Source organism: Mercenaria mercenaria, chromosome 6 (genome assembly GCF_021730395.1).
Source record: "Mercenaria mercenaria strain notata chromosome 6, MADL_Memer_1, whole genome shotgun sequence".
Taxonomy (NCBI): Eukaryota; Metazoa; Mollusca; class Bivalvia; order Venerida; family Veneridae; genus Mercenaria; species Mercenaria mercenaria.
Genome location: NC_069366.1, coordinates 23,545,612 through 23,573,009, shown reverse-complemented (window position 1 = coordinate 23,573,009; position 27,398 = coordinate 23,545,612). Strand labels below are relative to the sequence as shown.

The following is a 27,398-nucleotide window of genomic DNA, read 5'->3' as shown; positions in this document are numbered from 1 at the left end:
CTACCGAATCAGTCCAATTCAAAGAGATGTTTTGGTTATAATGGGATCGGATTACATCTTATTACGTATTTAGGAAAGAATTGTTATGTTTTGACATATATCTTTATGACCAATGACCAATTTACTTGAAAACAAATGTGATTGTAATGTATTATATATTTATATTTAGTTTATCTTATACATCTTAGAAACATCCAATTTACGTGTAATAGTATGATTCTGATGTATTTATTTTTCAGTCTGCGCAAATAACACATTTACATGTAAGGTTATAAAAGAGTGTGTCAATATAAGTAATGTTTGTGATGGAAAGAAAAACTGTAAGGATGGTACTGACGAATGGTACAACTGCTCTCGACCCGCCACACCGTCTCAAGGTAACATTTTTCTGTTTTTCATATTTTCATGTACATTGTAGTTTGATATCACATCATTAAGTGATTCTATACATTAATTAACAAGCAAGCAGTATGTCCATTTAATTTCTACGTACCAATGTACCCATTAACAGTATGTGTAACTACTTTCTGTACATCAATTTACGCCCTTGCAGTATGTGCAACTACTTCCTCCGTACCAATGTACCCACTAGCAGAATGTGTAACTACTTTCTGTATATCAATTTACGCCCTAGAAGTATGTGCAACTACTTTCTACGTACCAATGTACCAACTAGCAGAATGTGTAACTATTTTCTGTACATCAATTTACGCCCTTGCATTATGTGCAACTACTTCCTCCGTACCAATGTACCCACTAGCAGAATGTGTAACTAGTTTCTGTACATCAATTTACGCCCTAGCAGTATGTGCAACTACTTTCTACGTACCAATGTATCAACTAGCAGAATGTGTAACTAGTTTCTGTACATCAATTTACGCCCTTGCATTATGTGCAACTACTTCCTCCGTACCAATATACCCACTAGCAGAATGTGTAACTACTTTCTGTACATCAATTTACGCCCTTGCATTATGTGCAACTACTTCCTCCGTACCAATGTACCCACTAGCAGAATGTGTAACTACTTTCTGTACATCAATTTACGCCCTTGCATTATGTGCAACTACTTCCTCCGTACCAATGTACCCACTAGCAGAATGTGTAACTAGTTTCTGTACATCAGTTTACGCCCTAGCAGTATGTCCATTTACTTTCTACGTACCAATGTACCCACTAGCAGAATGTGTAACTACTTTCTGTACATCAATTTACGCCCTTGCAGTATGTGCAACTACTTTCTACGTACCAATAATGTACCAACTAGCAGAATGTGTAACTACTTTCTGTACATCAGTTTACGCCCTAGCAGTATGTCCATTCACTTTCTACGGACCAATGTACCCACTAGCAGAATGTGTAACTACTTTCTGTACATCAATTTACGCCCTTGCAGTATGTGCAACTACTTTCTACGTACCAATGTACCCACTAGCAGTATGCGTTACTACTTTCTGAACATCAATTTACGCCTATGTGTAACTACTGTGTGCACATCTACTTACCCACTTGCAACATGTATAACTGAATTTCTGTGCATCAATTTACGCCTTAATAGTATGTGTTACTACTCTCTGTGCATCAATTTACGCCTTAGTAGTATGTGTTACTACTCTCTGTGCAGTAATTTACGTCCTAGCTGTATGTGTAATTATTTTCTGCACATCAGTTTACGCCCTAACAATATGTCCAATTACTTTCTGTACATCAGTTTACGCCTATGTGTAACTACTGTGTGCACATCGACTTACCCACCCGCTGCATGTAAAACTGAATTTCTGTGCATCACTTTACGCCTTAGTAGTATGTTGTAACGATATTGTTCACTTTATTGTAATAGGATATGAGCCAGCGGTAACCATTCAATATTGAACGTGAAATGTAAACATTATCTGTGACTAGTTTATGACGTTATTCGTCTATATCAGCATCAGTGCCAGACACATGATTATGTGGCCAAATGTAGAATAAAATTATTGTCTCCACTACTTTGTCGTATATTCTTGATATGTTGTTTTAAAATCAGAACAAACTTTATTCAGTGTACGTTAACACTGTGTGTGTTTGTATATGTGCATAAATACATGTGTTTGCTTGAATGTTAATTTGCATATTGTACATTTGTTATTTCGACATTTTTACCTATGCAAATTGATTTTCAGAGTATGAAATTCGGCTAATGGATGGTTATGTTGATACCACAAATGAGTCATATGGGCGTGTGGAAATCAGACTCCTGGTTGATGGGCAGCCAGTCGGCGACTTTGGCACTGTCTGCGATGATAGCTGGGGAACCCAAGAGGCCATTGTTCTATGTAGATCACTGAATGCAAGGTAAATAGTTTGAAGTAGAGAGAAATACATATTGCAAGAACTTTGGTAAACACCTATAGAAACTACTGAATAAGTACAGAAATCAGGAGTTTTAGTTTATATATCTTGAAAGATAGCCCGATCATCAACTAGCAACAGTTTAATAACTTATTAAGGCATGAAACATTCAACGATATATTGTTTGATGATTACCAGAGAAATAAATGACAAAACTGTCAAATATCTACATGCTTCAAATACATGTTTAACCGAGATTGATATCTTGTTGAAAATGAATATTTTTTTCTTCAAATGATACGTTGACTTTAAATGAGAAAAGATGTACAGTAAATTTTTATGGGTTAAGGAATAATTTAAATTTAACTGATTTCGACAATGCTGTAAACAAAGTTAACGTTATGAAGGCGTCGCTGACATGGGCCGGTATGCATACCCCTTACTTAAACATATGGCGCTAAAATCAAATGCAAAGTAACAATTTCATATTTTTTTCAAAATGATACAAATTTAAGACGTAGTCTTTGGCTAGTATTGAAGTTATGGCACCAGTCTTCGGACTATGTGAACAACCCTCGAACATATTAATACAAGACAAATCTTTTTTTTTTCTTTTGAAACTTGATACAAGAATACCTCGTAGTCGCTTGTAGATCACAAAATACATTTGAGCCGCGCCATGGGAAAACCAACATAGTGGGTTTGCGACCAGCATGGATCCAGACCAGCCTGCGCATCCGCGCAGTCTGGTCAGGCTCCATGCTGTTCGCTTTTAAAGCCTATTGCAATTAGAGAAACTGTTAGCGAACAGCATGGATCCTGACCAGACTGCGCGGATGCGCAGGCTGGTCTGGATCCATGCTGGTCGCAAACCCACTATGTTGGTTTTCTCATGGCGCGGCTCATTTTACGTTAAATGAATTCTGAACAAGGACTCTGGTAAATTAAACGATAAACTACAAGAAGGCCTTAATTGTTTTCATTTTACCTACTCATTAAAATAATTTGATAAAACTTCTGTTGAACGTCATTTACCCAAGTAGTAATGAACAAGACATCATTCAACAATTTAACACCATTATTAACTTATAATGCTCTCTTTCTGGTCCGCGCGTCCATCGTACATGATACAGACAGAACACGCACGACTGTGTTTTCTTTTGTCATATATGTGTCACTGACACGTGCACTGAAACTTGTTTCACTTGCTCTAAACATTTACCTTAACACGACGCTGAAATCTTTGTTACAAATGGCATACTTTATTGAGATTCACATCTGTTGAAGGATGTTAACGTCATTTAACATTTAAGGTTTAGGGGACGAATTATCTTCCCAATATTTCCTTCACATCATCTATATATCAGTAAAGTGCCAAACTTTAGTGCTCATTTGTCAGTTTTGATCGTTATTTGTGGTAACAGAATGATCTATGGAAGAAAAAGATACTTTATAAATAAGGGATTTTTTGGACCAGAAAAAGAAAAAGATACTTTATAAATAAGGGATTTTTTGGACCATACACACATGACACAGCTAACTTACCATGGTGTTTCAAGAATGGTTTACTCGTGTACTTCTAAATAAAAGGTGTTTACTGGCATCGTTTTTTCCTTATTAATCATTCGGTTTAGCTACTTATAACAAACAAATACTAGTTTTAGGGGGATATTTTTGTTGTTGTTTTTTAAAGTAATTACTGGGTTCAACTGTGATTTAAATCATGATAATAGAAAAACCTTGTGACCTCTCTAGAGGCCATATTGTTCAATGGATCTTCATGAAAATTGGTCAGAATTTTTATCTTAATGGTATCTAGGTCAAGTTCAAAACTTGGTCACATGAGCTCAAAAACTAGGTCACTGTGTCAAATAATAGAAAAAACGACGTCATACTCAGACCAAAACTGGGTCATGTGGGGACAGGTGAGCGATTCAGGACCATCATGGTCCTCTTGTTGTATTTTTATTTCGCTCACAGTTATTATATTTTAAACTGTGAAGACTTTTACGTAATTCGTGTGTATTTTTCACTGATTATTTACTATTTGTAACTCGTCTTTTATTTGAATTTTCGGAATAGTGACCCTTCAAACAGCTTTGCATATGGTGGTTCAGCATTTGGTAAAGGCAGCGGGGAAATATGGTTAAGTAACTTCCATTGCTATGGGAACGAAGATGAATTACAAGACTGTATATCATCAGAATGGGGTCAGGCTCATTGTTCACATCAACAGGACGCTTCGATATCATGCGGTATGTGTATTGAATTAGTCTTGTATATTTAGCGGACAGCCCGGCCTCTTAGTTCAGTAGGGAACACGCAGATCTACGGATCGCAGGGTCATCCCCGGGCGAGGACTATGTTCTACAAGACAATTTGATAAAAGACGGTGTGCCCCCAACCTTCTAATCCATGTGAAGAAGTTTGTAGCTGCTTGCGAAGAACAGTTTAGTACTGATTAAGAATTCAGGAACACTGGTAGTTAAGTAACTTAAATGCTTAACCTTAACAAAAAAATAATGATCTGTTTTACTGAGGTTACTGCCTTTGAAACGATGCAGTTTATGTATATATGTATAACCGATTTTATTGAACATATTCTGTCTGTAATGCTTATCCTTTTGTGTTTCATAATCGCATACATGACCAGTTTTGAGGTAACATATATTTTTGGGTCAATGCAAGCACTTCTAACTAAATTAAATAAATGCCTTTCTCTTACTATTAACTTGTAGACAGTTGTATCGTCATAATTACTTTTACATAAAAGATAAATGATTTTTAAGTATGAGTTTTCCATTTCAATCAAGGAATTAATCGTGTATCAACACCCTCGACTACTTCGTCAACATTAGGACCAAGAACAACGTATCCAACATTATCAACACCATCCTCGACGCCAATGCCAGGTAATAAGCTAAATTGAGAACAAAGCTTTGTTATATTCATTTATATAATTTTATTATGTATGACCATGGTATCTGTAAAAGTTTATAAGAACCAATAAAGTAACCAATAATGTTGATTGGTGGTTAAGAGTAATTAACATAAAATTTAACATCAAACATACATTTCATTATCCCCCATAAATGTCGTATAATAAAAACGACCATAACTAAGTGATCTGCCTAATCTTCACTACAAACTGACTTGACGAAATATGCCAAATTTGAAATTTTTCGGGTTTTTAGCTCACCTGTCACAAAGTGACAAGGTGAGCTTTTGTGATCGCGCGGTGTCCGTCGTCCGTCCGTGCGTCCGTAAACTTTTGCTTGTGACCACTTTAGAGGTTACATTTTTCATGGGATCTTTATGAAAGTTGGTCAGAATGTTCATCTTGATGATATCTAGGTCAAGTTCGAAACTGGGTCACGTGCCATCAAAAACTAGGTCAGTAGGTCTAAAAATAGAAAAACCTTGTGACCTCTCTAGAGGCCATATATTTCATAAGATCTTCATGAAAATTGATCAGAATGTTCACCTTGATTATATCTAGGTCAAGATCAAAACTGGGTCATGTGGGTTCAAAAACTAGGTCAGTAGGTCTAAAAATAGAAAAACGTTGTGACCTCTCTAGAGGCCATATTTTTCATGAGATCTTCATGAATATTGGTCAGAATGTTTACCTTGATGATATCTAGGTCAAGTTCGAAACTGGGTCACGTAGGGTTAAAAACTAGGTCATTAGGTCTAAAAATAGAAAAACCTTGTGACCTCTCTAGAGGCCATATTTCTCAATGGATCTTCATGAAAATTGGTCAGAATGTTCACCTTGATGATATCTAGGTCAAGTTTGAAACTGGGTCACGTGGGGTTAAAAACTAGGTCAGTAGATCTAAAAATAGAAAAACCTTGTGACCTCTCTAGAGGCCATATTTTTCATGAAATCTTCATGAATATTGGTCAGAATGTTTATCTTGATGATATCTAGATCAAGTTCGAAACTGGGTTATGTGGGGTCAAAAACTAGGTCAGTAGATCTAAAAATAGAAAAACCTTGTGACCTCTCTAGAGGCCATATTTCTCAATGGATCTTCATGAAAATTGGTGAGAATGTTCACCTTGATAATATCTAGGTCAAGTTCGAAACTGGGTCACGTGCGGTCAAAAACTAGGTCAGTAGGTCTAAAAATAGGAAAACCTTGTGACCTCTCTAGAGGCGATATTTTTCAATGGATCTTCATGAAAATTGGTCAGAGTGTTTACCTTGAAAATATCTAGGTCAAGTTCGAAACTGGGTTACGTGGGATTAAAAACTAGGTCAGTAGATCTAAAAATAGAAAAACCTTGTGACCTCTCTAGAGGCCATATTTTTCATGAGATCTTCATGATTATTGGTCAGAATGTTCACCTTGATGATATCTAAGTCAAGTTCGAAACTGGGTCACGTGGGGTTAAAAACTAGGTCAGTAGGTCTAAAAATAGAAAAAACCTTGTGACCTCTCTAGAGGCCATATTTTTCATGAAATCTTCATGAAAATTGGTGAGAATGTTCAGCTTGATGATATCTAGGTCAGGTTTGTAACTGGGTCATGTGCGGTCAAAAACTAGGTCAGTAGGTCGAAAAATAGAAAAACCTTGTGACCTCTCTAGAGACCATATTTTTCACGAGATCTTCATGAAAATTGGTGAGAATGTTCACCTTGATGATATCTAGGTCAAGTTTAAAAGTGGGTCACGTGCCTTCAAAAACTAGGCCATTAGGTCAAATAATAGAAAAACCTTGTGACCTCTCTAGAGGCCATATTTTTCAATGGATCTTCATGAAAATTGGTCAGAATTTTTTATCTTGATGATATCTAGGTCACATGTGCTCAAAAACTAGGTCACTATGTCAAATAATAGAAATAATGACGTCATACTCAGTTCAACACTGGGTCATGTGGGGATAGGTGAGCGATTCAGGACCATCATGGTCCTCTTGTTTTAATACATAATTTATTTTAGGTCGATTGTAAAGGAAGTTCTACAACTTATATTAATCACTCTCGACACCTCATTCCTGATGGAATCCATCGCCACGAGGGTATGAGAGAAGATACCAGTTTCCCTTTTAATGCTGAGCGCCAAGCAAGGGAGCTACTGGTACCATTTTTCACGTCTTTGGTATGACGCGGCCGGGAATCGAAACCTCCCGCACTCGAAGCGAACGCTCTACCACTAGCCTATCGAGGCGGTTAAATTTTTCGTTCGAACATGAAATTACCTCTTCACACTTTTAGGCAATAAAGTTGTACAAATAGTTATGTTTTATTAATTGCTGACCAGGTTAAGAAAATATTTCATTTTACAGGTGAGAATATTCGGCTGGTTGATGGCGAAAACTGTTTAGAAGGTAGAATAGAGGTTTTCTACAAAGGAGAGTGGGGAACAGTGTGTGATGATGGTTTTAATTATGAGGAGGCACGAGTTGTTTGCAGATCACTTGGATTCTGGTAATGAAATTCCATTTGACGATGTTTTATAATTTTTCCTTCTCAAATGAAAACTGTCAGGATCGCAGGTCTCTGGGTTTCCGGTTATTATGATATATAAAGCGAAATTGTGTTATACCCTACTGTAAGTTTAAAAAAATAACTGTAACGGTTTCACATTCAATGTTTCATAATTCTTAGTTTTCTTTTGACAAAACTATTTTCCGATTAATGCCATTTCCAACCCCACTGTCCCTCTTGGGGCGCATATGGCTAGTGCAGTGTCTTGCCGCCCGTCGTCGCACCTAATTTGTGTCCGGATGGTATCTTTGTCATCCATAATTGCTAGGCTCCAATGTTCCCCTAGACTAACAACTAGACTGATAATATATTTCTACATTTTCCCCCTACAATTATTTCAATTTCATAGAGGCAAAAACCAGTCTATTTTAGAGACTTTCACAGAGGAATGATGTCGTCATATCGCTTTCAAAGTGAATAAGATTATTACCTGATAATGTGTTCGTGATACACAGTTTTACAAATGCAAATGAAATTGGTTTTGATTCACAGTAGGTGAAATGCTTAACTTTTTCTTGCCTCAGCTATTCATTTTCTTACCTGCAATTCAGTGAATGACAATAAACGGACACTGATTGCTCTCCACTCACAATCCGAAAAAAATATTTCATGATAGAAATGTGGTGCATGAAGTGTGACATTAATTGTTTTGTGTTTTCAGGACCTACTCTTCCTACTATAATCTGAGGTTCGGGTATACTTCTTCTTTGCCGATCCATATGTCTTATGTTTACTGTCCTACAGGGAATGAGAGCAGTATATTTGATTGTCAATACCAAACACCATACTGTAATCATTATGAGGACCAGGGTATACGCTGCTGTAAGTTTATTATGTTAAATTATTAAGGTACGTTACAATGGAACCTAAGATGCCAATATCTTTCAGATTTCATAATGGGCGAGGAATGTCATTTTGACGTCAAGTTCTTACGCGTCTCCGCGTTTGTAAATTTAGGTTCTAGTAGGTGTATGTAAAAATATATTGGATTTGCATCGAGAAATACTCGCTCTTTCAATCAGCAGTAACGCATTGATTCGCACTAAGATAGCGTCTGAAATGTCACAACTTGATGCAAAATTTGCACATCAGACTTGATAAGTTGTAAGCTTTGTATCATAAAATATGCACGAGGTCAAGATCTACAGCGAAACTTTGTACAAATTCAGGAATTCAGGTATGAATATTTTTCGATGCGAAGCTAATGATGCTTTATCAAATTTCGGATTGCTTATTTAATGTCATATTAATCATATTAATATTAATATCTGGTTTACCATTAGTATATCTGGAAATGTCGTCGTTTATGAACTTTTTTACGATATGATAAGTATTCAGATGACGTTAAAATGACGTCACACTCCGATTACGATATCCGAACGTCAACGTGTAAAACATTGACGTTTCATGTCGTATTGTAGGTACACGGAGAAATTATTTTTATAATATTGAAACAAATTGGCGTTTCGTGTATTATTATAAGTACAGGGCGATTATTCACAACTACTCTTGCATACTTACAAACTACATTTATGAAGTAGGTTTGTGAAGCAATATTTGATCTTTCAAATGTCATGATTGTTCATTTTTTATCCATTATAGTATATTTCTCGATTCGTTAATATATAACATAATATATTTTAACCATTATATATATATATATTTCTCGAGTTCTGTAAAACATAATGTTTCGCTAAATATGATAAAAGAAAACCGAAACCCATGTGATGTTGAATGCTTTTGTAACGTTATGACGTATTCCTTGCTTTCTGACGTACCTTGCCCGCGCTTTGTTTAAATACGGAAGAAATAATGTATAGAAAAACGGTGTTTTAACGTTACCAATACACGAAAAGAGGTTATAAGTCAGCGGAATAATTTCACGTGGGCGGAGCCCGAGCGAATTATTCTCACGATGTATAACTGCTTTGAATAAAAGATGACATATCTATATATTATTTAGATTGTAATATGTCCTTTATCAAAAAACAATAGTAGTAGCAGTACAGTAGCGCAACAAAAACATTGACGTCATCGTACGTTAACGTGACGTCATTTGAACTTAAGCGTGTTTTAACAGAAACAAGCATATAAGAAGTTTCAAATATGGCATACAAGAAAAATATTGTATCACTGGCTGTAGGTAATTGTTTACGCGTTCACTGGACAGAACCTTTTAAACGCCTATAAATAGTGTTTCTCGTGCCAGATATTCCTATCTGTCCCTAAGGCATTGAATAATAATCTCCTGCTGTATTAAATAAAGTTCACTTCGTTTGACGTCTATGCTTTTGAGATATTTTTTACATATTTAATTTCTACAGAGTGTGTATAAATAAATCTCTCTAGAAGTCTCTGATTAACCTTTTTGTAAGATAACTAGAGCATGAAACGCTCGGGGTATGCTTTCACGGACGTTCGTCTTCCGTTCGTCTGTCCGCATTTTACTTCAGACGACATCTCCTCTTAAATCATAGTTAAGATACTCTTCAGTTTCTTTTTCAAATGGTTGCTTTATAAGGACGAAATAGAAAAACAAATTAAACAACTTCTTCTCATGAACCGCTCCATAAATTTTGATCAGAGCTGGTCATTTAAAGGCCTTTTCCAAGATTTTTTTCTATCACATGTGGGCACCTGACCCCTATTGGGGGCAGCTGGAGGTAAAAATAGAAAACAAAATCTTTAAACTACCTTTTCTCGCGAATCGCTTGATTGATCAGTCTGTAGTAAAATGAGAAGGTCTTCTCCCATTTGATTTAAATGGAGGCACTGGGCCCCTGTTAGGGGCCACTGGAGCTAAAAATAGGAAAAAATTTGATGGATCTTCACTCAAGTTGGTCCATAGCATCATTATAAAGGACCTCTCCCGATATTGTTTAAATGGAGGCACTTTGTCTGATTTAGGGGTAGCCACAAAAGAAAATAGATAAGTTTTTTTAATACATTCAATGAACTGCATAATGTATGTTCACAAAATATGCTCTGAAGCTAGGTCGGAGTGAAGCTAGGTCGAAGTGTTTTGTTCTCACCAAATTGTATATTAAATAATCTAATATTTATTACTTATTACAGATTAAGGGAACATGTCTTTACCAGCGAGTAAAGCGTTGTTTTTATTTCGTTTTTCTTTTTTTCGTGAAAAAATAAAATAAAAACTAGGTCACCGTATCAGATTATTGAAAAATCTAGTTTTCATATAGGGAATTGTATTTTCCGCTTGTGTTTCATAAGGGTTCATATAGGTCAAATTTTACTTGAAATTTTCTCTCTGAGCTTCATAAATATCTTGCACTAAAATTTAGGTTAAATTTGAAACTATGTAACTTAAGGTTAAAAACTAGGTTGAAAATCTTGTTTACATATTAGAGGCCATATTTTACGCCTGATCTTTATGAAATGTTGTAAGTGTGTCATTTTTAACAAATTTTTGATTAATCACTGGTTGGTGAGTTAGATTCGAGAACTAGGTCACTAGGTTTAATTGTGTTTCTTTTTCAAGCTTTTGACACTGTGATAATTATGAAGTAAAAGTATTAAATTGTTACATTTTAGCTCGACTATTCAAAGAAAGGGCAGAGCTATTGGACTCACCCATGCGTCGGCGTCTGCGCCGCTTCGGTGTTCGCGTCGGCTTCGCAATTTTGTTATGTTTTGTATGTAAGCTGGTATCTCAGTAACCACTTATGGAAATGGATTAAAACTTCACACACTATTTACTGTGATAAACTGACTTCAGTTGCACAGGTTTCATAATTCTGTTTTGTTTTTTACAAAAGTATGCCCCTTTTTAGATTTTGATCCTTTTGTCAAGCTTTTACATGTAAGTTATCTCTGTACCCAGTAATGGGAATGGATTGAAACTTCACACCCTTGTTCAGTGTGATGATATGACATGCAGTGCACGGGTTCCATAATTCTATTTTGCATTTGTACAAAAGTATGCCCCTTTTTCGAGTTAGTTGTTTTGGGTTAAGTTTTTGTATGTAAGCTGGTATCTCAGTATCCACTAAAGAGAATGGATTGAAACTTCACACACTTGTTCACTGTTATAATTTGACATGTAATGCACAGGTTCCATAATACTACTTTGCATTTTTACAAAATTATGTTCCTTTTTCAACTTAACTTTTTTGTTAAGTTTTTACATGTAAGCTGATATCTCAGTACCTACTGGGAAAGGATTGAAACTTCACACACTTGTCCATTGTCATGAGCTTATATGCATTGTACAGTTTCCATTACCCTGTTTGCAACTTAACATAATTTTGCCCTTTTACAACTTTGATATTCATTCAGTTGACAAGGCTGTTAAATAGTCGAGCGGTGCTGTCCTCCGACGGCTCTTGTTCAGTCTCTTTTGTTCAACAGGAAACTAAACTAGACAGTGTTAGAATGTAAAAAAATGCATGCATATACTTTAGTAATAAAAGTGACGAATATCAAAACAATAACAGCTATCCGAAATTTGTGAAATGACAAAATTACTGAACCGACTGATATTGATACCACTGATGTTGTTTTTTTAATGAATATAGATGGTGACCCATACATAGAGTGCAAAACTGGACCGGATATTCCAAGCGTTAACTGTTCCTTTACTGAGGATAGATGTGCATACAACATGACGGTCATATCTGGCAGTACAAACTGGAAATGGACACAGGCTGATGTAGCAGGCATGACTCATGCAACAAACTCTTCCAATTCTACTGGTACTAAATTCCTTTTTGCTTACACAGTCTCATCAAAAGGTTAAAAAATTCAAATTGATGTGTATTTTATTAGTTATGCAAAATAAGATAAGGAATCAAAATCAGTTAAAAAAGTTGATGTAATGGTTACAGTTGATGTTACATAAAAGTGTCTGTACTAATTTCATTTTGAGTACTTGCTCCGTTAGTTTACATGAAATTAAAATTATGTTTGACGCTACACTGCGGCTTACTGAAATATGCATTTATATTTTCCAGGCCGTTTAATGATTTATCGGAATACATTCGGTTCTGAAATGGAAAGTGCAAGAATGGCGTCTCCAAAGTTTAATACATCGTCTGCAGAAATGAAAGTAGAATTTTATTACCAGCTGCAAGAATCGTCCTACAACGATCTAATATTTAGTCTAAATGAAGAAAAGGAGGGTGGTGAAGAAGAGGAAGAACATCTCTTATGGAACAGCGTTCATCTTCGGCGTGACCAGGAGTACCAATGGCTTTACGAATGTATACAGTTGTCCGGCTTAAAAGAGACTTCAAACTGTAAGTGATTAACTTTTTAGTTTTTATTTTCAATTTTGAACATTGGCTAGACAGTAGTTTCAATGACAGGTTGGCCAACCTACGTGACTTTTGGATACCGTGCACGCGGAGAAAATGCCCCGATTCAAGTAGCATTCTGCCTATATTTGGCTTCTTACTTGACGGATTTTCATAAGATAAAGAGTGTCCAGTACAGAAATAAGAGCTCTTTACTCCATGCAAAACTTCAGCAATCATTATTAAGTCTAAGTACTTTTCTCAAGCATTTCGTCCAACTGCAAAAGTGTGTGCGTTATCTACACAGTAAGTCTAAGTAAATCGGTGCACGAAGTGTTTGAGAAATGTACAGAGAACTAATGGCAGATGCGTTGTTCATTTTGTTGTCTCCGACGTACTTTACAGAGACTGAGAGGAGATAATTATTTACCTCTAGAAAATAATTTTTCCCTAGAAAATATCAAAAGAAATGAAATTTTGTATAAGATATCTTTATTTACCTCGCTAGGAAAGATTGATACAGCTTTAATTTCATTGGATCTTGTAACATAAGAGAATAATTCCAAAAGAAACTGGAACGTTTGTAAACATTAACTAATATTTACATCAATAACATTCATTCATGTCTTGCTTTTCACTAGTTTATTCAAACTTAACTTCTAGAAATATCTAATTAATTATTTCAGTTTTTTTCAATAGAAATTGAATGTTGATAGTTTAATGCCCTATTCTTCCGGTTAACTACAGGCAAAGCTCCATCTTTGAATGTGACCGTGGTTATTTCTAAATATATAACATCCAAAAAGGACACGCATTAGGGAAAGGTTTCCACTACTGCCGATAAACACTGGCAATTGCTGACATAATCTGAATGCAATTTGGTTTTTTTCTTGGCTTTTCGGAGATAAGGTAGAGGTATTGCATTCGATAGCGTCGGCGTTCCGATGCATGTGAGCCGGTATTACAGTATCTACTTATGAAAATGGAATGGAACTTCACACACTTGTTCACTGTGATAATCTAATGTGTATTGCAGAGATTTCGAAGTATTCCTTTGCCTTTTTAGATTAATGTACGAGTAGAAAATTATATGAAAAAAAATGTTGAATAAAGGCTTGCATGTAAATGCAAATCTTTATAGAAAGGAACGAAGAAAATGGGAATAAAAAGGAAAACGGATAAAAAAGTGAAAATTGATCGGGAAAAAATGTTCATGTGAACTCGAACTCTTACAAAACTATTATTGTTAATATTTATAACAATATTATAATTATTTAGTATCATAATTTGCAATTATTTAGTGTCTCAAAAATGGCCAAACATGGGTTGCGTCAAGATGTTTGTTTTAATGCTGTCATAATCTTGTAATAAACGAGTAAGGTACTATAATAGATGGGACAGACTGAGCTGTCTATAGTTATACTTGTCTAATATCTGGGCAAATATTACATTTAGAAGAAATACATAAATATCATACAGTTTATAAAACAACTGCATCTTAAATAAAATACCATATAGAAAATTCACTAACAATATAAGTACAGTCGAGGGAAACTATAGCTTAAAGATAGTTGACTTCTTATTTACATATTTCACTTTTGCTGTAGACTCACTAGTATTCACAGCTAAACGTGGGCCAAGTGCAAGCTCCACTGTAGCTGCAGACGAAATTCTGCTCACTGATGGACTATGTGCAGGTAATACTTTCATAATTTTCACATTGTAACTATATCAGAAAAGTCACAGTATAAATTAAGTAACCTAGTATACAGAGGATATTTGTTTGTTTTAGTGTAAGATGGTAATTTATTTTATACTAACTGATGAAATATTGTGTTTTAATAGTGAGATATAATCCGTATCGCTCACTACGTATCATTCATTGTAAATGATACAGATCTAGCTTTGCCGATCTTCTTGTACATTGTGTATAAATATTTAATTATTTGCTTAAGACAGGGTGAAAATTGTAGTCGCACTTCGTCCTTTATAGTATATTTCTCAATTCAAATTATTTTACTTAATGAGAATTTCACAACGTTATGCAGCGCAGCAAGGAATAAAAAAATGGAACTTTATGTCGTATGCGTCTTTCTAAAGTCACAACACGTCTGACGTCATGTTTTCCACGCTGAGATTAACATTTGTCGCAAAATGCATATCTCAACGTAATTAAGGATAAAATAAAAAGAAACTTTGTTTGTTTTGAGTGAATATGGAATATATTCCACCTCAAAGTGAGAAAATGTTCACATTCTCACTCGTGCTAGACCATGAAAATATTTGAAATTTCTCGCTTCCCAGTGAGATATATTTCAGAAATAATATATCTCATTTAGTGATTTCTTGCTGAATAAATCATTGTTCGAAATTCAGCAAGAAGGAATTATATCACGAGGGCGCAGCCCGAGTGATATAATAATACCCATCTGAACGACAAACAATGATTTTATTCAAGAGCAAATCACTAAATTAGATATATTATTTCGATTCTAACACGTTATAAAGGATTTTAAAGTAATCCTTGACGACATTCATTAAATATTTGCCAGTTTTCCATTGGTTTCTTTTCCAGCGCGTCGCTATACCGTTTGACGCTATGACGCAATAATTGTGACGTCAAAAAAAATGTTGTAGGGATAATACACGTTTTTGGTGTATTCACGTCTGCGGAAGCCCGGGGGATTGTTTGTGACCGAGACCGAAGGTCGAGATCACAAATATATCCCAAGTGCTTCTTCAGACGTTAATACACAAAACAAACGTTAAATGTCGCTATACTTGCTTAAAAAAACCTTACCCGACGACCAAATGTATTGCTTTCATATGTAATTTAATTACCATTCTGTTGTTTTTGGAAACGGTAAACATGTTTTAAGTATCCTTATCCAGGGCCCAGAAATAACACTATCAAAAGCACATCCTGAAGGCTTTTACACGATTTCTTTTACCTCTCATTATTACTAACATGAAATTACCAATAACTGTTCATATAACTTCACAATTTGGTAAACTTGAGCACAATTTCAAGAATAATAACTTTACATTCGAGTTATATTGAGTACGGACACAGTTGGAGTACGAATGAGTACGAACGTATTGTCAAGCTTTCAAGCTGTTTATATAAATTCTTCCAAAAATAAGGTAAAAACATACCGACTGATACCAAATTCATAAATATGATTCCTAAAAACAAACAATCGCACAAGTTACAGGCGATTCTTAAACATGCACGTTCTACAAAAACTGAAACGACGCTGAGTTCCAAAAAGGGGAGTAGATCTAAACAAGGGAAGAAGCGAGTACGAATATTGCTGGGGGCAGTGAATTTTGCGTTGGTGACTGGTACAACAGAACATTGCATCTTTTATGCTACAAGAAACGTTATTATGGAAGAAACAAGACGCAGATATCAGATGTCAGTCTGCGGAGAAATACATGTACGTCCCTGGCAAAGCATTTAAAAATAAAAATCATGTATTAACAGCACTTGAACTGCCTTGTTTGCACACGATTTTTCTCCCGTTAATACATGGGCGGATCCAGTGAAAAAAAGCAGTTTTTATGCAAGAATATATAACTAATTCACTGTTTAGGATAATGAATCGGATCGTGTTAGAATCCATATTCACTCAGACCAAACAAATATCCTCTACATATTTCACCGAGTGAACATTATAATGTAATGCGCCACTCATGATAATGTAAATTATGGTGAAATATAAATTACGAGTGAAATATATTTCGATCTTACACTGTTTGTTTTATGTATTTTTAACCATATAATATCTAGTTTGAGGCGAAGCGTCACGTACATCGCATCTTGACGTCATAATGGCGTGACGTCAGGATATCTTTCTAGAAAAAAAATCTTCAAATAGCTCTAGTTCTATTACGTTTCCTGTTTTCTTTTACATTTTATTATGATAGAATGTATATATTTATGATCCTGTTAGTATTTCTATACATCTGTACCTTTACTGAAGAATATTTTGCAAAAGCTAGGAATTTTCTGTTATTTATATTTCGTATTATTATCCCCCGCCGATGAAATCGGGAGGGGGGTATTGAAATGGCGTTGTCCGTCCGTCAGTCCGTCAGTCCGTCCGTCCGTCCGTCCGTCCGTCCGCAGCCATTTCTCAGTAACTACTTGGTAGAATTTCATGAAACTTGAAATAAACATGAACCAACATACTGCGATGATGCCCGTCAAGTTTTTTTTTTGATTGGTCAATTTCCCTCAGAGTTATTGCCCTTGATTTAATAAAAAATGTCCGTCTGCAGCTATTTCTCAGTAACTAACAGGTAGAATTTCATCAAATTTGAAGTAGACATGAACCAAGATACTGTGCTGATGCCCGTCAAGTTTTTTTTTTGATAGGTCAATTTCCGTCAGAGTTATTGCCCTTGATTTAATGAAAAATGTCCGTCTGCAGCCATTTCTCAGTAACTAGCAGGTAGAATTTCATCAAACTTGAAACAGACATGAACCAAGATACTGCGACGATGCCCTTCAAGGTTTTTTTCGATTGGTCAATTTTCCATATAGTTATTGCCCTTTAATTGTTTAAAAATCCACAGATCTGTACATAACAAACCAACCAATTGGAAGAATTTCATTAAACTTCTTTCATTCTTTTCCATGAACATTTATTATAAACATGTGATGTTGTGTACCTACACCTGGTCACCACCTTACCTTGGTCCCCCCCCCCCCACCCCAGCCCCACCCAGACAAACCATTCATTTTCTTTTAATTTGATTTTGACTAATGAAATTATTTGCTTCTTGGTAACATTCTTAACTTTTTGCTGGATATATTTTTTTTGCCGTTCCTCAACTCTGACCCTTTCGGCGGGGGATTCCAATTCATCGAATTTGCTTGTTTCTCATTCAAATTCCATAGAGCTACCAGTGAAAAAATAAAAATGATAATTAAGCCACGCCATGAGAAAACCAGCATAGTGACTTTGCGACCAGCATGGATTCATACCAACCTGCGCAGTCTGGTCAGGATCCATGCTGTTCACTTTCAAAACCTATTGCAATTAGAGAAACCGTCAGCGAACAGTATGGATGCACAGGCTGGTCTGGATTTATGCTGGTCGCAAAGCCACTATGTTTGTTTTCTCATGGCACGGCTCATATTTTTACTGAAAGAATGATCCCACATACCAGGTACATATAACAGTACCTTGTGGAATGAACAGAATTATGGTCCAATATACCAAGCATATAATTATAGATTGTGCTGAAAAAACTGAGTCTTGTAATGTAAATAAGGCATATCTTTGACATAATGTCATTATTAGTAGGTTTATTCTTTACATTGACAAAAATTACACTAAAAGAGATGCACCTTTCCTTTTCCAGAGAGCCTTCTAGACGGTATGTGCGACTTTGACAGACCAAGATCTTGCGGAATGTCTGTAGAATGTGTTTCATGTGACAGGACAAAACATTCGTACACCTGGATGTGGCAAAGTAACAGAACATACAGTCGGATACAAAAAGCTGATGGTACGAGTTTCCACGGTTATTTTCAGTACATAAAAACAACAACAACATGTATGCTTATATGTATAAATATATATATGAGCCAAACCATGAGAAAACCAACATACTGCCTTTGCGACCAGCATGGATCCAGACAAGCCTGAGCATCCGCGCAGTCTGGTCAGGATCCATGCTGTTCGCTAACAGTTTCTCTAATTGCAATAGGCTTTGAAAGCGAACAGCATGGATCCTGACCAGATTGCGCGGATGCGCAGGCTAGTCTGGATCCATGCTGGTCGCAAAGCCACTTTGTTGGTTTTCTCATGGCGCGGCTCTTATGAATTATGGCCACATGAATACTGTGGTTACAGATACATTTTTAGCTCACACGAGCAATGCTCAGGTGAGTTTTTCTGATCGCTCGATGTCCGGCGTCTGTCGTCTGTATGTCGTCCGTCAACATTTAGCTTGTGTATGCGATAGAAGCAGTACTTTTCAACTGATTTTCATGAAATTTGGTCAGAATGGTAACCTTTATGAAATTTAGGCCGAGTTTAAAAATGGGTCATCTGGGGTCAAAAACTAGGTCACTTGGTCAATTCAAGGAAAAAACTTGTGTATGCGATAGAGGCTGTATTTTTCAATTGATCTTCATGAAATTTAGTCAGTATGATTGCCTTGATAAAATTTAGGTCGAGTTTGAAAATGGGTCATCTGGGATCAAAAACTAGGTCACTAGATCAAATCAAGGAAAACCTTTTGTATGCGATAAGGGCTGTTTTGTTTTCAACTGATCTTCATGAAATTTGGTCAGAATGATATCCTTGATAAAATCTAGGACGAGTTTGAAAATGGGCTATCTACGGTCAAAAACTAGGTCACTAGGTCAAATCAAGAAAAAACCTTGTGTATGCGATAGAGGCTGTATTTTTCAGTTGATCTTCATGAATTTTGGTCAGAATGATTACCTTGATAAAATCTAGGCCGAGTTTGAAAATGGGTCATCTGGGATCAAAAACTAGGTCACTAGGTCAAATCAAGAAAAACCCTTGTGTGTGCTATAGAGGCTGTATTTTTCAGTTGATCTTCATGAATTTTAATCTGTTACCTTTATAAAATCTAGGCCGAATTTGAAAATGGGTCATCTGGAGTCAAAAACAAGGTCACTAGGTCAAATGAAGGAAAACACTTGTATATGCGATAGAGGCTGTAGTTTTCAGTTTATTTTTCATGAAATTTGGTCAGAATGATAACCTTGATAAAATCTAGTTTGAGTTTGAATGGGTCATCTGGGATCAAAAACTAGGTCACTAGGTTAAAATCAAAGAAAAACCTTGAGTATGCGATAGAGGCTGTATTTTTCAATTGATTTTCATGAAATTTGGTCAGAATGATTGCATTGATAAAATCTAGGTCAAATTTTATGATGGGTGATCTGGGGTCAAAAACTAGGTCAAATCAAAGAAAAACATTATGTATGCGATAGAGGCTATATTTTTCAATAGATCTTCATGAAATTTGGTCAAAATGATTGCATTGATGAAATCTAGGTCAAGTTAGATGATGGGTCATCTGGGGTCAAAAAGTAGGTCACTAGGTCAAATCAAAGAAAAACCTTGTGAATTCGATAGAGGCTGTATTTTTCAATTGATCTTCATGAAATTTGGTCAGTATGATTGCCTTGATGAAATCTAGGTCAAGTTTGAATATGGGTCATCTTTGGTCAAAAAGTAGGTTACTAGGTCAACGCAAAGAAAAACCCTGTGTATGCGATAAAAGTTGTATTTTTCAATTGATCTTCATAAAATTTGATCAGAATGATTGCCTTGATGAAATCTAAGTCAATTGTGAATATGGGTCATCTGGCATCAAAAACTAGGTCACTAGGTCAAATCAAATAAAATACGTGTTTAAACTCAAGAGACCACTTTTTGGTCCAATTCTAATGGAAATTGGCCAGAATATTTGTTTTCATGAAATCCCTAGGTCAAACATGATTACACTGTTATGGTGTGTTGTTTCTCGGGTGAGCGACCTAGGGCCATCTTCGCCCTCTTGTTTTTGTTTTTGATTTTATTTTAAACCTGTATCAGGCTAAACACAAGTCTTCTATCGTTGACCTAACATTCAATATAGTATTAAAAACATTTAGGTCGTTTTATGGTGGCCAACTCCACATTTGCAAACGAAGATGACGAGGCTGTTATCAGTTTTGCGGTACCCAACCTTGATGACATTACAGCTGTCAACTTTATGTACCAAATGAATGAAGAAGACGGAGGGAAGCTCGAGGTAAAACACGTTTTATTTTGTGTAAGCAAAACAAGGGAAACGTATTATGGTTTAAGACATATTTTTCAAGAATATTATCTAGTCTCCTTTTTCTAGAACTATAGATGTAATTAAAATTGTATGAAAGTATGTCTTTTTTAAACAAGCTTACATTAAAGGTATCGATATGAAAGTATTTTTATTACTGCATGTGATAATTCCGAATGACATTTCACCCAAACTTCCAATTCTTTAGAAGAAAAGTTTTGATGCTGTTGTTTTTTTTTCTTTTATGTATCTGAGTTAATTACTTTTCAACTTTTGTATCAAGAGGTAGTCCATAAAATTAAAACATTTCCAAAAAGTTAAAGCGTGATCTTAGAAATAAAATAGGTTTTTCACGCACACTCCAGATCTTTTAGATTTATGTTTTATTTGAAGTATAAAAAAACTTTTTTAACGGAAATGTCTTGCTTATACGGATAATACGCTAGTTGACTTTTGTAAGTGTGATATGAATGCACGATTTCATCCCATGGAGCTAAATTATGCATGTCTGAAGGCTAAACACCTTAGCATTTTCAAACCTTTGTGCTGTGCAAGCCGGAAGCTGTCTATGTTTCAGGTACTGCTTTATGAGAAGGACAGATTACACTCGACACTTCTTACTCAAGACGGTAGCTATGGTGACCGGTGGTTTGGGAAGTGCGTGCAGCTTCCTGGCGATATTGACTCAACTAGTAGCTTTAAAATCGCATTCAAAGCAACACATGGGAAAGGACTGGGAGGATATATTGCGATAGACAATGTGAAACTTATGACCAGCGGGTGTCCACGTATGTATATGTATATATAGATTTACTTTTGTAAGTTTCTACAAAAAAGAAACAATTATGCAGCAAATTTTGTTAATTTTATTGTTGTAGACATTTCGTCTGCTAGAGATAAGATAATAATGACACAAGTCCCAGTCATGTACTTTACAACATATCTAAAATCTTTTGTTCATTTTCAGAACGAAACTCATTTTTCGACGGTGCATTTTGTATTGATATCAAACAAAATGAATTTCCTTGAACTATAAATACATTTTATATACATTGAGTGACCATTAATAGACGTCTGAATGTTCCATTGCTTGCAATATATATATATATGAGTTTGAAACTTGTGTCGCTTTAAGACGTCTTGAAGACTAAATAGCTTAAGAAATTGAAAATGATTTTCGGTTTAAAGCATTCAAGGTTGTGTAAGCAAAAATATTTTATGAAAACATTCATGGAAACAGTAATTATATTTGCCTTCAAACAAAACATCGACTCGTTCGAAATCAGAAGTTAATGACTATTCAATTGATCATGCAGATCCAGTAGTGACGTGTGCAGAAGAGTTATCGCAGTGCGGGTGGAAAACTAGTGCAGGTGGTCCATTATACTGGAAGTTTTTTGAAGGTATGCTAAAATCTAGTGTCATGTAAATATCAAAAACTATTTTGCTTAATCAGAAAAACACACTACCGTCACACACACTACCGTCACACACACTATCGTCACACACACTACCGTCACACACACTATCGTCACACACACTACCGTCACACACATTACTGTCACAAAGACGACCTTGAATCGGTAGGAACAATTGGAAGCTACAAATACAAAGGTGAGTGATTATTTAAAAGAAGAGAGTACACCTGCTTCTCTGATTCTTATAAAGAAGCAGTTTCGTATGAGAAGAAACATTACTGACTAATAATCTAGGATCACTTGTTTATAAGTTACCATGGCAACCGTTGAAAAATGGTGTTACGCACAAAGCGAGCGATGCAACAAGTATTTTTTCCTTTCTTTGATTTACTTCACATCTATTCATGCTATTGTTTCATTCTAGTCTACCATTTACTAAAAGTTAATCTAGAAGTTGTGATAAACTTCCGGGGAGCGATGCAAATCTCCCTTTCGTAACTTGTTCAAGATTCTCAATTCACCCGTGTGTGTTATTAGGCCTTTTCATCACCCGATAACCTCCTCCACCTCGCCAGATAAACTTTCTCCATCATAGGCACTAACCTATTATTCTATTTATCTTGTCATTACTTCATTTTCCGATATTTGGCAATTTATTTTACAAAAAAGTGTGCGACAACCGTTTTTATGACGTCATATTCGTAATGTCGTCACTTATAATTATATTATAATGACATAATTACCGACAAAATCGCAATAACTTCTTCGTTTTTTAATAAAAGCTCATTATTTGACCACTCATTTTCTTAGTTCGGACATTTCCAACACAATGGTGATGGTTTCAATGCAAACTTTCTTATGACAACAATATCGATCATAAGGTCACATGATCAACTGACCGTATATCACTGGTCACGTGTGACTTGACGGTATATCAAGAAAGATATACGGCACCCTGATATCGGGTCGAAAATACTGCAAGTGACTGGATAAAATATTTTCTAAGTAGAAGTGGCATGTATATATGTAGAAATACTTTTGTATATTTAATTTATCAATAGCAGTTTAAGTTGACGTCAACTGTTCTTTTACATTTGAACTGACTTCAGATGTACTTTCACATTTTGATTTTGTGCATTGTAGGTATCTGCAGACGATCTTTAACTTTTCACTAAAACTCAAATGATCTTTCAGCTGACGTAAGATTTTTTACGTTTTAGTTGGCGTTTGATGTTCGTTTCATGTTTCAGCTGATATAAATTGTTCTTTTACATTTTAGTTGACATCGTGTATTCTTTTTTTAGTTTAATAAACGTCATATGTTCTTTATAGTCCAGATGACGTCATGTTTTGCTTTACAGTTTAGTTATATATGTTCTTTTACAATTTAGTTGACGTCATATGGCCTTTTACAGTCTAGTGACGTTATATTTATAGATCATTAGATTTGTATCGATAAATATGCACGAGTTCTTCAGCGGAAATATTGCGCAACTTTAGGAGCGCAAGATCATTCCGCGGAAGAACGAGTGCATATTTCTCGATGCAAATCTAATAATCTTTTTATTACATACACATACTACACTTATAATAATATATAAATGATACAAATTTGTTCTTTAGACGGAGTAAAATTGAAAATATCGTCGTTAAAGAACTTTAAACGCGACGGCATTCATGAAACTGACGTCACAAATAACGTCACGCACCGATATGGAATTTGAACGTCAATATGGAAAAATATTGACGTTTTAGGTTCCACTGTAACTCAGGGGAGTTCATGAATGAGAATGTCATAAGTTTTGTACAGTTTAGGTAAGGTTAGGTTTTCTTTTACAGTCTAGATTACACCATATCTTATTTTACAGTTTAGTTGACTTTAAAGATTTTTATACGCCCAAAGGGACGTATTATGTTATGACGCTGGTGTCCGTCTGTCCGTCCGTCTGTCCGTCTGTTCGTTAGCAATTTCGTATCCGCTCTGTAACTCTTGAACCCCTTGAAGGATTTCAAGGAAACTTTACACAAATGTTCACCACACCGAGACGATGTGCAGAGCGCATGTTTTGGATGTCTCACTTCAAGGTCAAGGTCACACTTAGGAGTCAAAAGTCATATCAGTTTGTTTCGTGTCCGCTCTGTAACTCTTGAACCCCTTGAAGGATTTCAAAGAAACTTGACACAAATGTTCACCACACCAAGACGACATGCAAAGCGTATGTTTCGGATGACTTGCTTCAAGGTCAAGGTCACACTTAGGGGTCAAAAGTCATATCAGTTTGTTTCATGTCCGCTCTGTAAGTCTTGAACTGCTGGAAGGATTTCAAAGAAACTTGGCAGAAATGTTCACCACATTGTAACGATGTGCAGAGCGCATGTTCCGGATGACTCGCTTCAAGGTCAAGGTCACACTTAAAGGTCAAAGGTCAAATATGACTTTACTTTGTGTATATTGCTCTGCATTGCAGTGCTCTTGTTTTTATTTGGCAGATCTCTTTTTTGTACTTACAATATTTTTTTTTGAATTACTTCCCTTTTATGTTACTATAAATAGCTTATTTTGAAACTTTTTTATTATTGGCCGTAGAGAAAAACCGAGACCACTTATCTGTGGTACAACATGGATGGTACCTCCAATTTTAAGGTGTATTTTTACATACCTGTACCTGATAAGGGTTTTTTGTAGACTTTGAATATTTTTTTTTGTGGACTTAGATTTGTTTTTTGAAGTTTTCCTTTTGTTGTTCCAGTCTTTGGGGCTACAACAGTCAAGTTCTTAAGATTTTGCTCCCATCCTATGAGGTAAGCCTTCGGGCGTATATTGCCCCGCTTGGCGGCGCTCTTGTTTTACCTTTTAGTTGGCATCAGATAAACTATAACGTGTTTAGTTGACAATACCTAACAAAGAAAGAGGTGTATTCGTATCTAGTCTTAACATGCAACATACTGAAAGTGTGCCTTTGCATTTATGTAATTAACGATTATGATGAAAACAATTATTTCAGATGGAAGCGGCGTTCATACTAGCAATAAAAATATCCGGCTTGTGGACGGCCCGGACGAAAGTAGTGGTGCTGTGGAAGTTTATCACAATGGATTGTGGGGTCGTGTTTGCGATGATTCATTTGGTATCCAAGATGCAAAAGTAATCTGTAGACAGCTCGGATATCCGTAAGTAATATTCAAATTAATTCTGTCCATTTAAGGTTCATTGTGGTGCTTTTTATTACCTACATGTACTAAGCGCATATTAGTTATAAAGTTTCTCTGAAAGCAATTTTCTGGAGAGAATGTATTTGGAAATACGTGTTTCGTCTTAAATACTCTGACTAACAATGCCATAGTTTTAAATGACACCATGACTTTAATATTATTATTTTCATAATATTTTGATAACATATTGAAAGTACCGGTTGCGAAATGTTGAATAGCATGTAAATTTCAATAAAAAAACAACTCCAAACTGAAAAAAAAAAAATAAATAAAATTTACAAAATATCGCTTTATTTCAATTGATTGAACTTGTTAATGGGTATTTAAATGTGCAACATCGCTCACACGCCATTACATCCGCTCAGTTAGAATTCTGTGAAACACTGAGTGAACTAAGGACCAGAAATATAAACAAAACTGTGACAAAGTTTAGAGCAATTTTAATACCGACAATCGGTACTGCCATATCACTGGTTGCAAGTCTTGGGTAATTTTAATGGCCGCCATTCTGTACTGTAACAAAACTGAGTCCAAACCTTAAGCATTATTAATGGCCGACGCCGACGCCCAGTACTGTAACAAAACTCAGTCCAGGTCTAAAGCAGTTTTATTGACCGACATTCGGTATCGTTAAAAAACTAAGACTCAAGTCTGGAGTAATTTTAATGACCGACACTCACTCCAACAAAACTCAGTCCAGGTCTAAAACAATTTTAATGGCCGACGCTTGGTACTGTAACAAAACTGAGTCCAAGTCTGGAGCAATTGTAATGACCGACACCGGTACTGTTACAACACCGAGACCAAGTCTAGAGCAATTTTTGTGACTGACACTCAGTATTTTTACAACACTTGGTCCATTGTGGGCCGGTGGTCTAGTGGTAACACGCTTGACTGTCAATCCAGAGGTCCGGGGTTCGAATCCCGGTCCAGGCACTGGAAATTTCTGAGATGCTCTTGAGTGTCTCCCACCTAACTAGAGGCCTGTACAGGTTCTTCCCAGGAAAGACGGCTTCGCGTGTATCGGTGCTATACATCGGGCACGTTAAAGAATCAGACTGTCTATTCGAAAAGAGCTAGGCTAAGTTAGCCGAACACGTCTGTATCTGAAAAGTTCTCTCTGTTTGTTCTGGGGGCTATTTCTCACTCTGACCCTCTGGTCAGATCGCTCTGTGTCTGTACAGAGGATGATTTCGCGCCTTGTGTGGGTGCAGTTGCTGTAAAGCGCCTTTGAACGTGTTTATCATGAAAAGGGCGCTATATCAATCTGATATAATAATTTATGGAGCAATTTTACTGGCCGGCATGCAGTCACTACTGTAGCAACACTGAGTCCAAGTCTAAAGCAATTTTAATGACCGACACTCGGTACTGTAACAAAATGGATTACAAGGCTAGAACAATTTTTTGACAGACTCTCAGAATTTTTACAAAACTGAGTCCAATTCTGTAGTAACTTTAATGACCGGCAGTCAGTACTTTAACACTTAGTCCAAGTCTAAAGCAATTTTAATGACCGGTACTCGGTACTTTAACCATAGTAAGTTCAAGTCTAAAGCAATTTTAATGACCGGAACTCGGTACTGTAACCGTAGTAAGTCCAAGTCTAAAGCAATTTTAATGACCGGCACTCGGTATTGTAATCATAGTAAGTCTAAGTCTAAAGCAATTTAATGGCAACACTGAGTCCAAGTCTAAAAGACTTCTAATGACCTACGCTCGGTACTGTAAAAGTAATCAAGTCAGTTAGGATCAGCTTGGCATGAAATGCAAACATTACATAGAGTCACGCGACTAGGAATAGATCACATTACATTACAAAATTTTAGTAAACTCTTTATAGAAATTCTAAGCAGTGATACAATACA

At 35.9% G+C, this 27,398-nt stretch overlaps 1 protein-coding gene across 2 annotated transcripts in view; it reads left to right on the top strand.

Annotated features, from left to right (window-relative positions):
- Positions 1 to 27,398, top strand: part of LOC128557644 (uncharacterized) — a 116,891-nt gene that overhangs the window by 29,327 nt on the left and 60,166 nt on the right. For both annotated transcript variants that reach the window (XM_053545413.1, XM_053545412.1), the window contains 14 exons: positions 240 to 377; positions 2,163 to 2,334; positions 4,414 to 4,586; positions 5,145 to 5,243; positions 7,628 to 7,769; positions 8,491 to 8,651; positions 12,368 to 12,544; positions 12,803 to 13,087; positions 14,692 to 14,781; positions 18,458 to 18,604; positions 20,733 to 20,872; positions 21,477 to 21,687; positions 22,216 to 22,302; positions 25,323 to 25,488. In XM_053545413.1, coding sequence (XP_053401388.1) covers positions 240 to 377; positions 2,163 to 2,334; positions 4,414 to 4,586; positions 5,145 to 5,243; positions 7,628 to 7,769; positions 8,491 to 8,651; positions 12,368 to 12,544; positions 12,803 to 13,087; positions 14,692 to 14,781; positions 18,458 to 18,604; positions 20,733 to 20,872; positions 21,477 to 21,687; positions 22,216 to 22,302; positions 25,323 to 25,488 — 2,188 coding nt within the window. The remainder of the gene's footprint in view (positions 1 to 239; positions 378 to 2,162; positions 2,335 to 4,413; positions 4,587 to 5,144; positions 5,244 to 7,627; positions 7,770 to 8,490; positions 8,652 to 12,367; positions 12,545 to 12,802; positions 13,088 to 14,691; positions 14,782 to 18,457; positions 18,605 to 20,732; positions 20,873 to 21,476; positions 21,688 to 22,215; positions 22,303 to 25,322; positions 25,489 to 27,398) is intronic.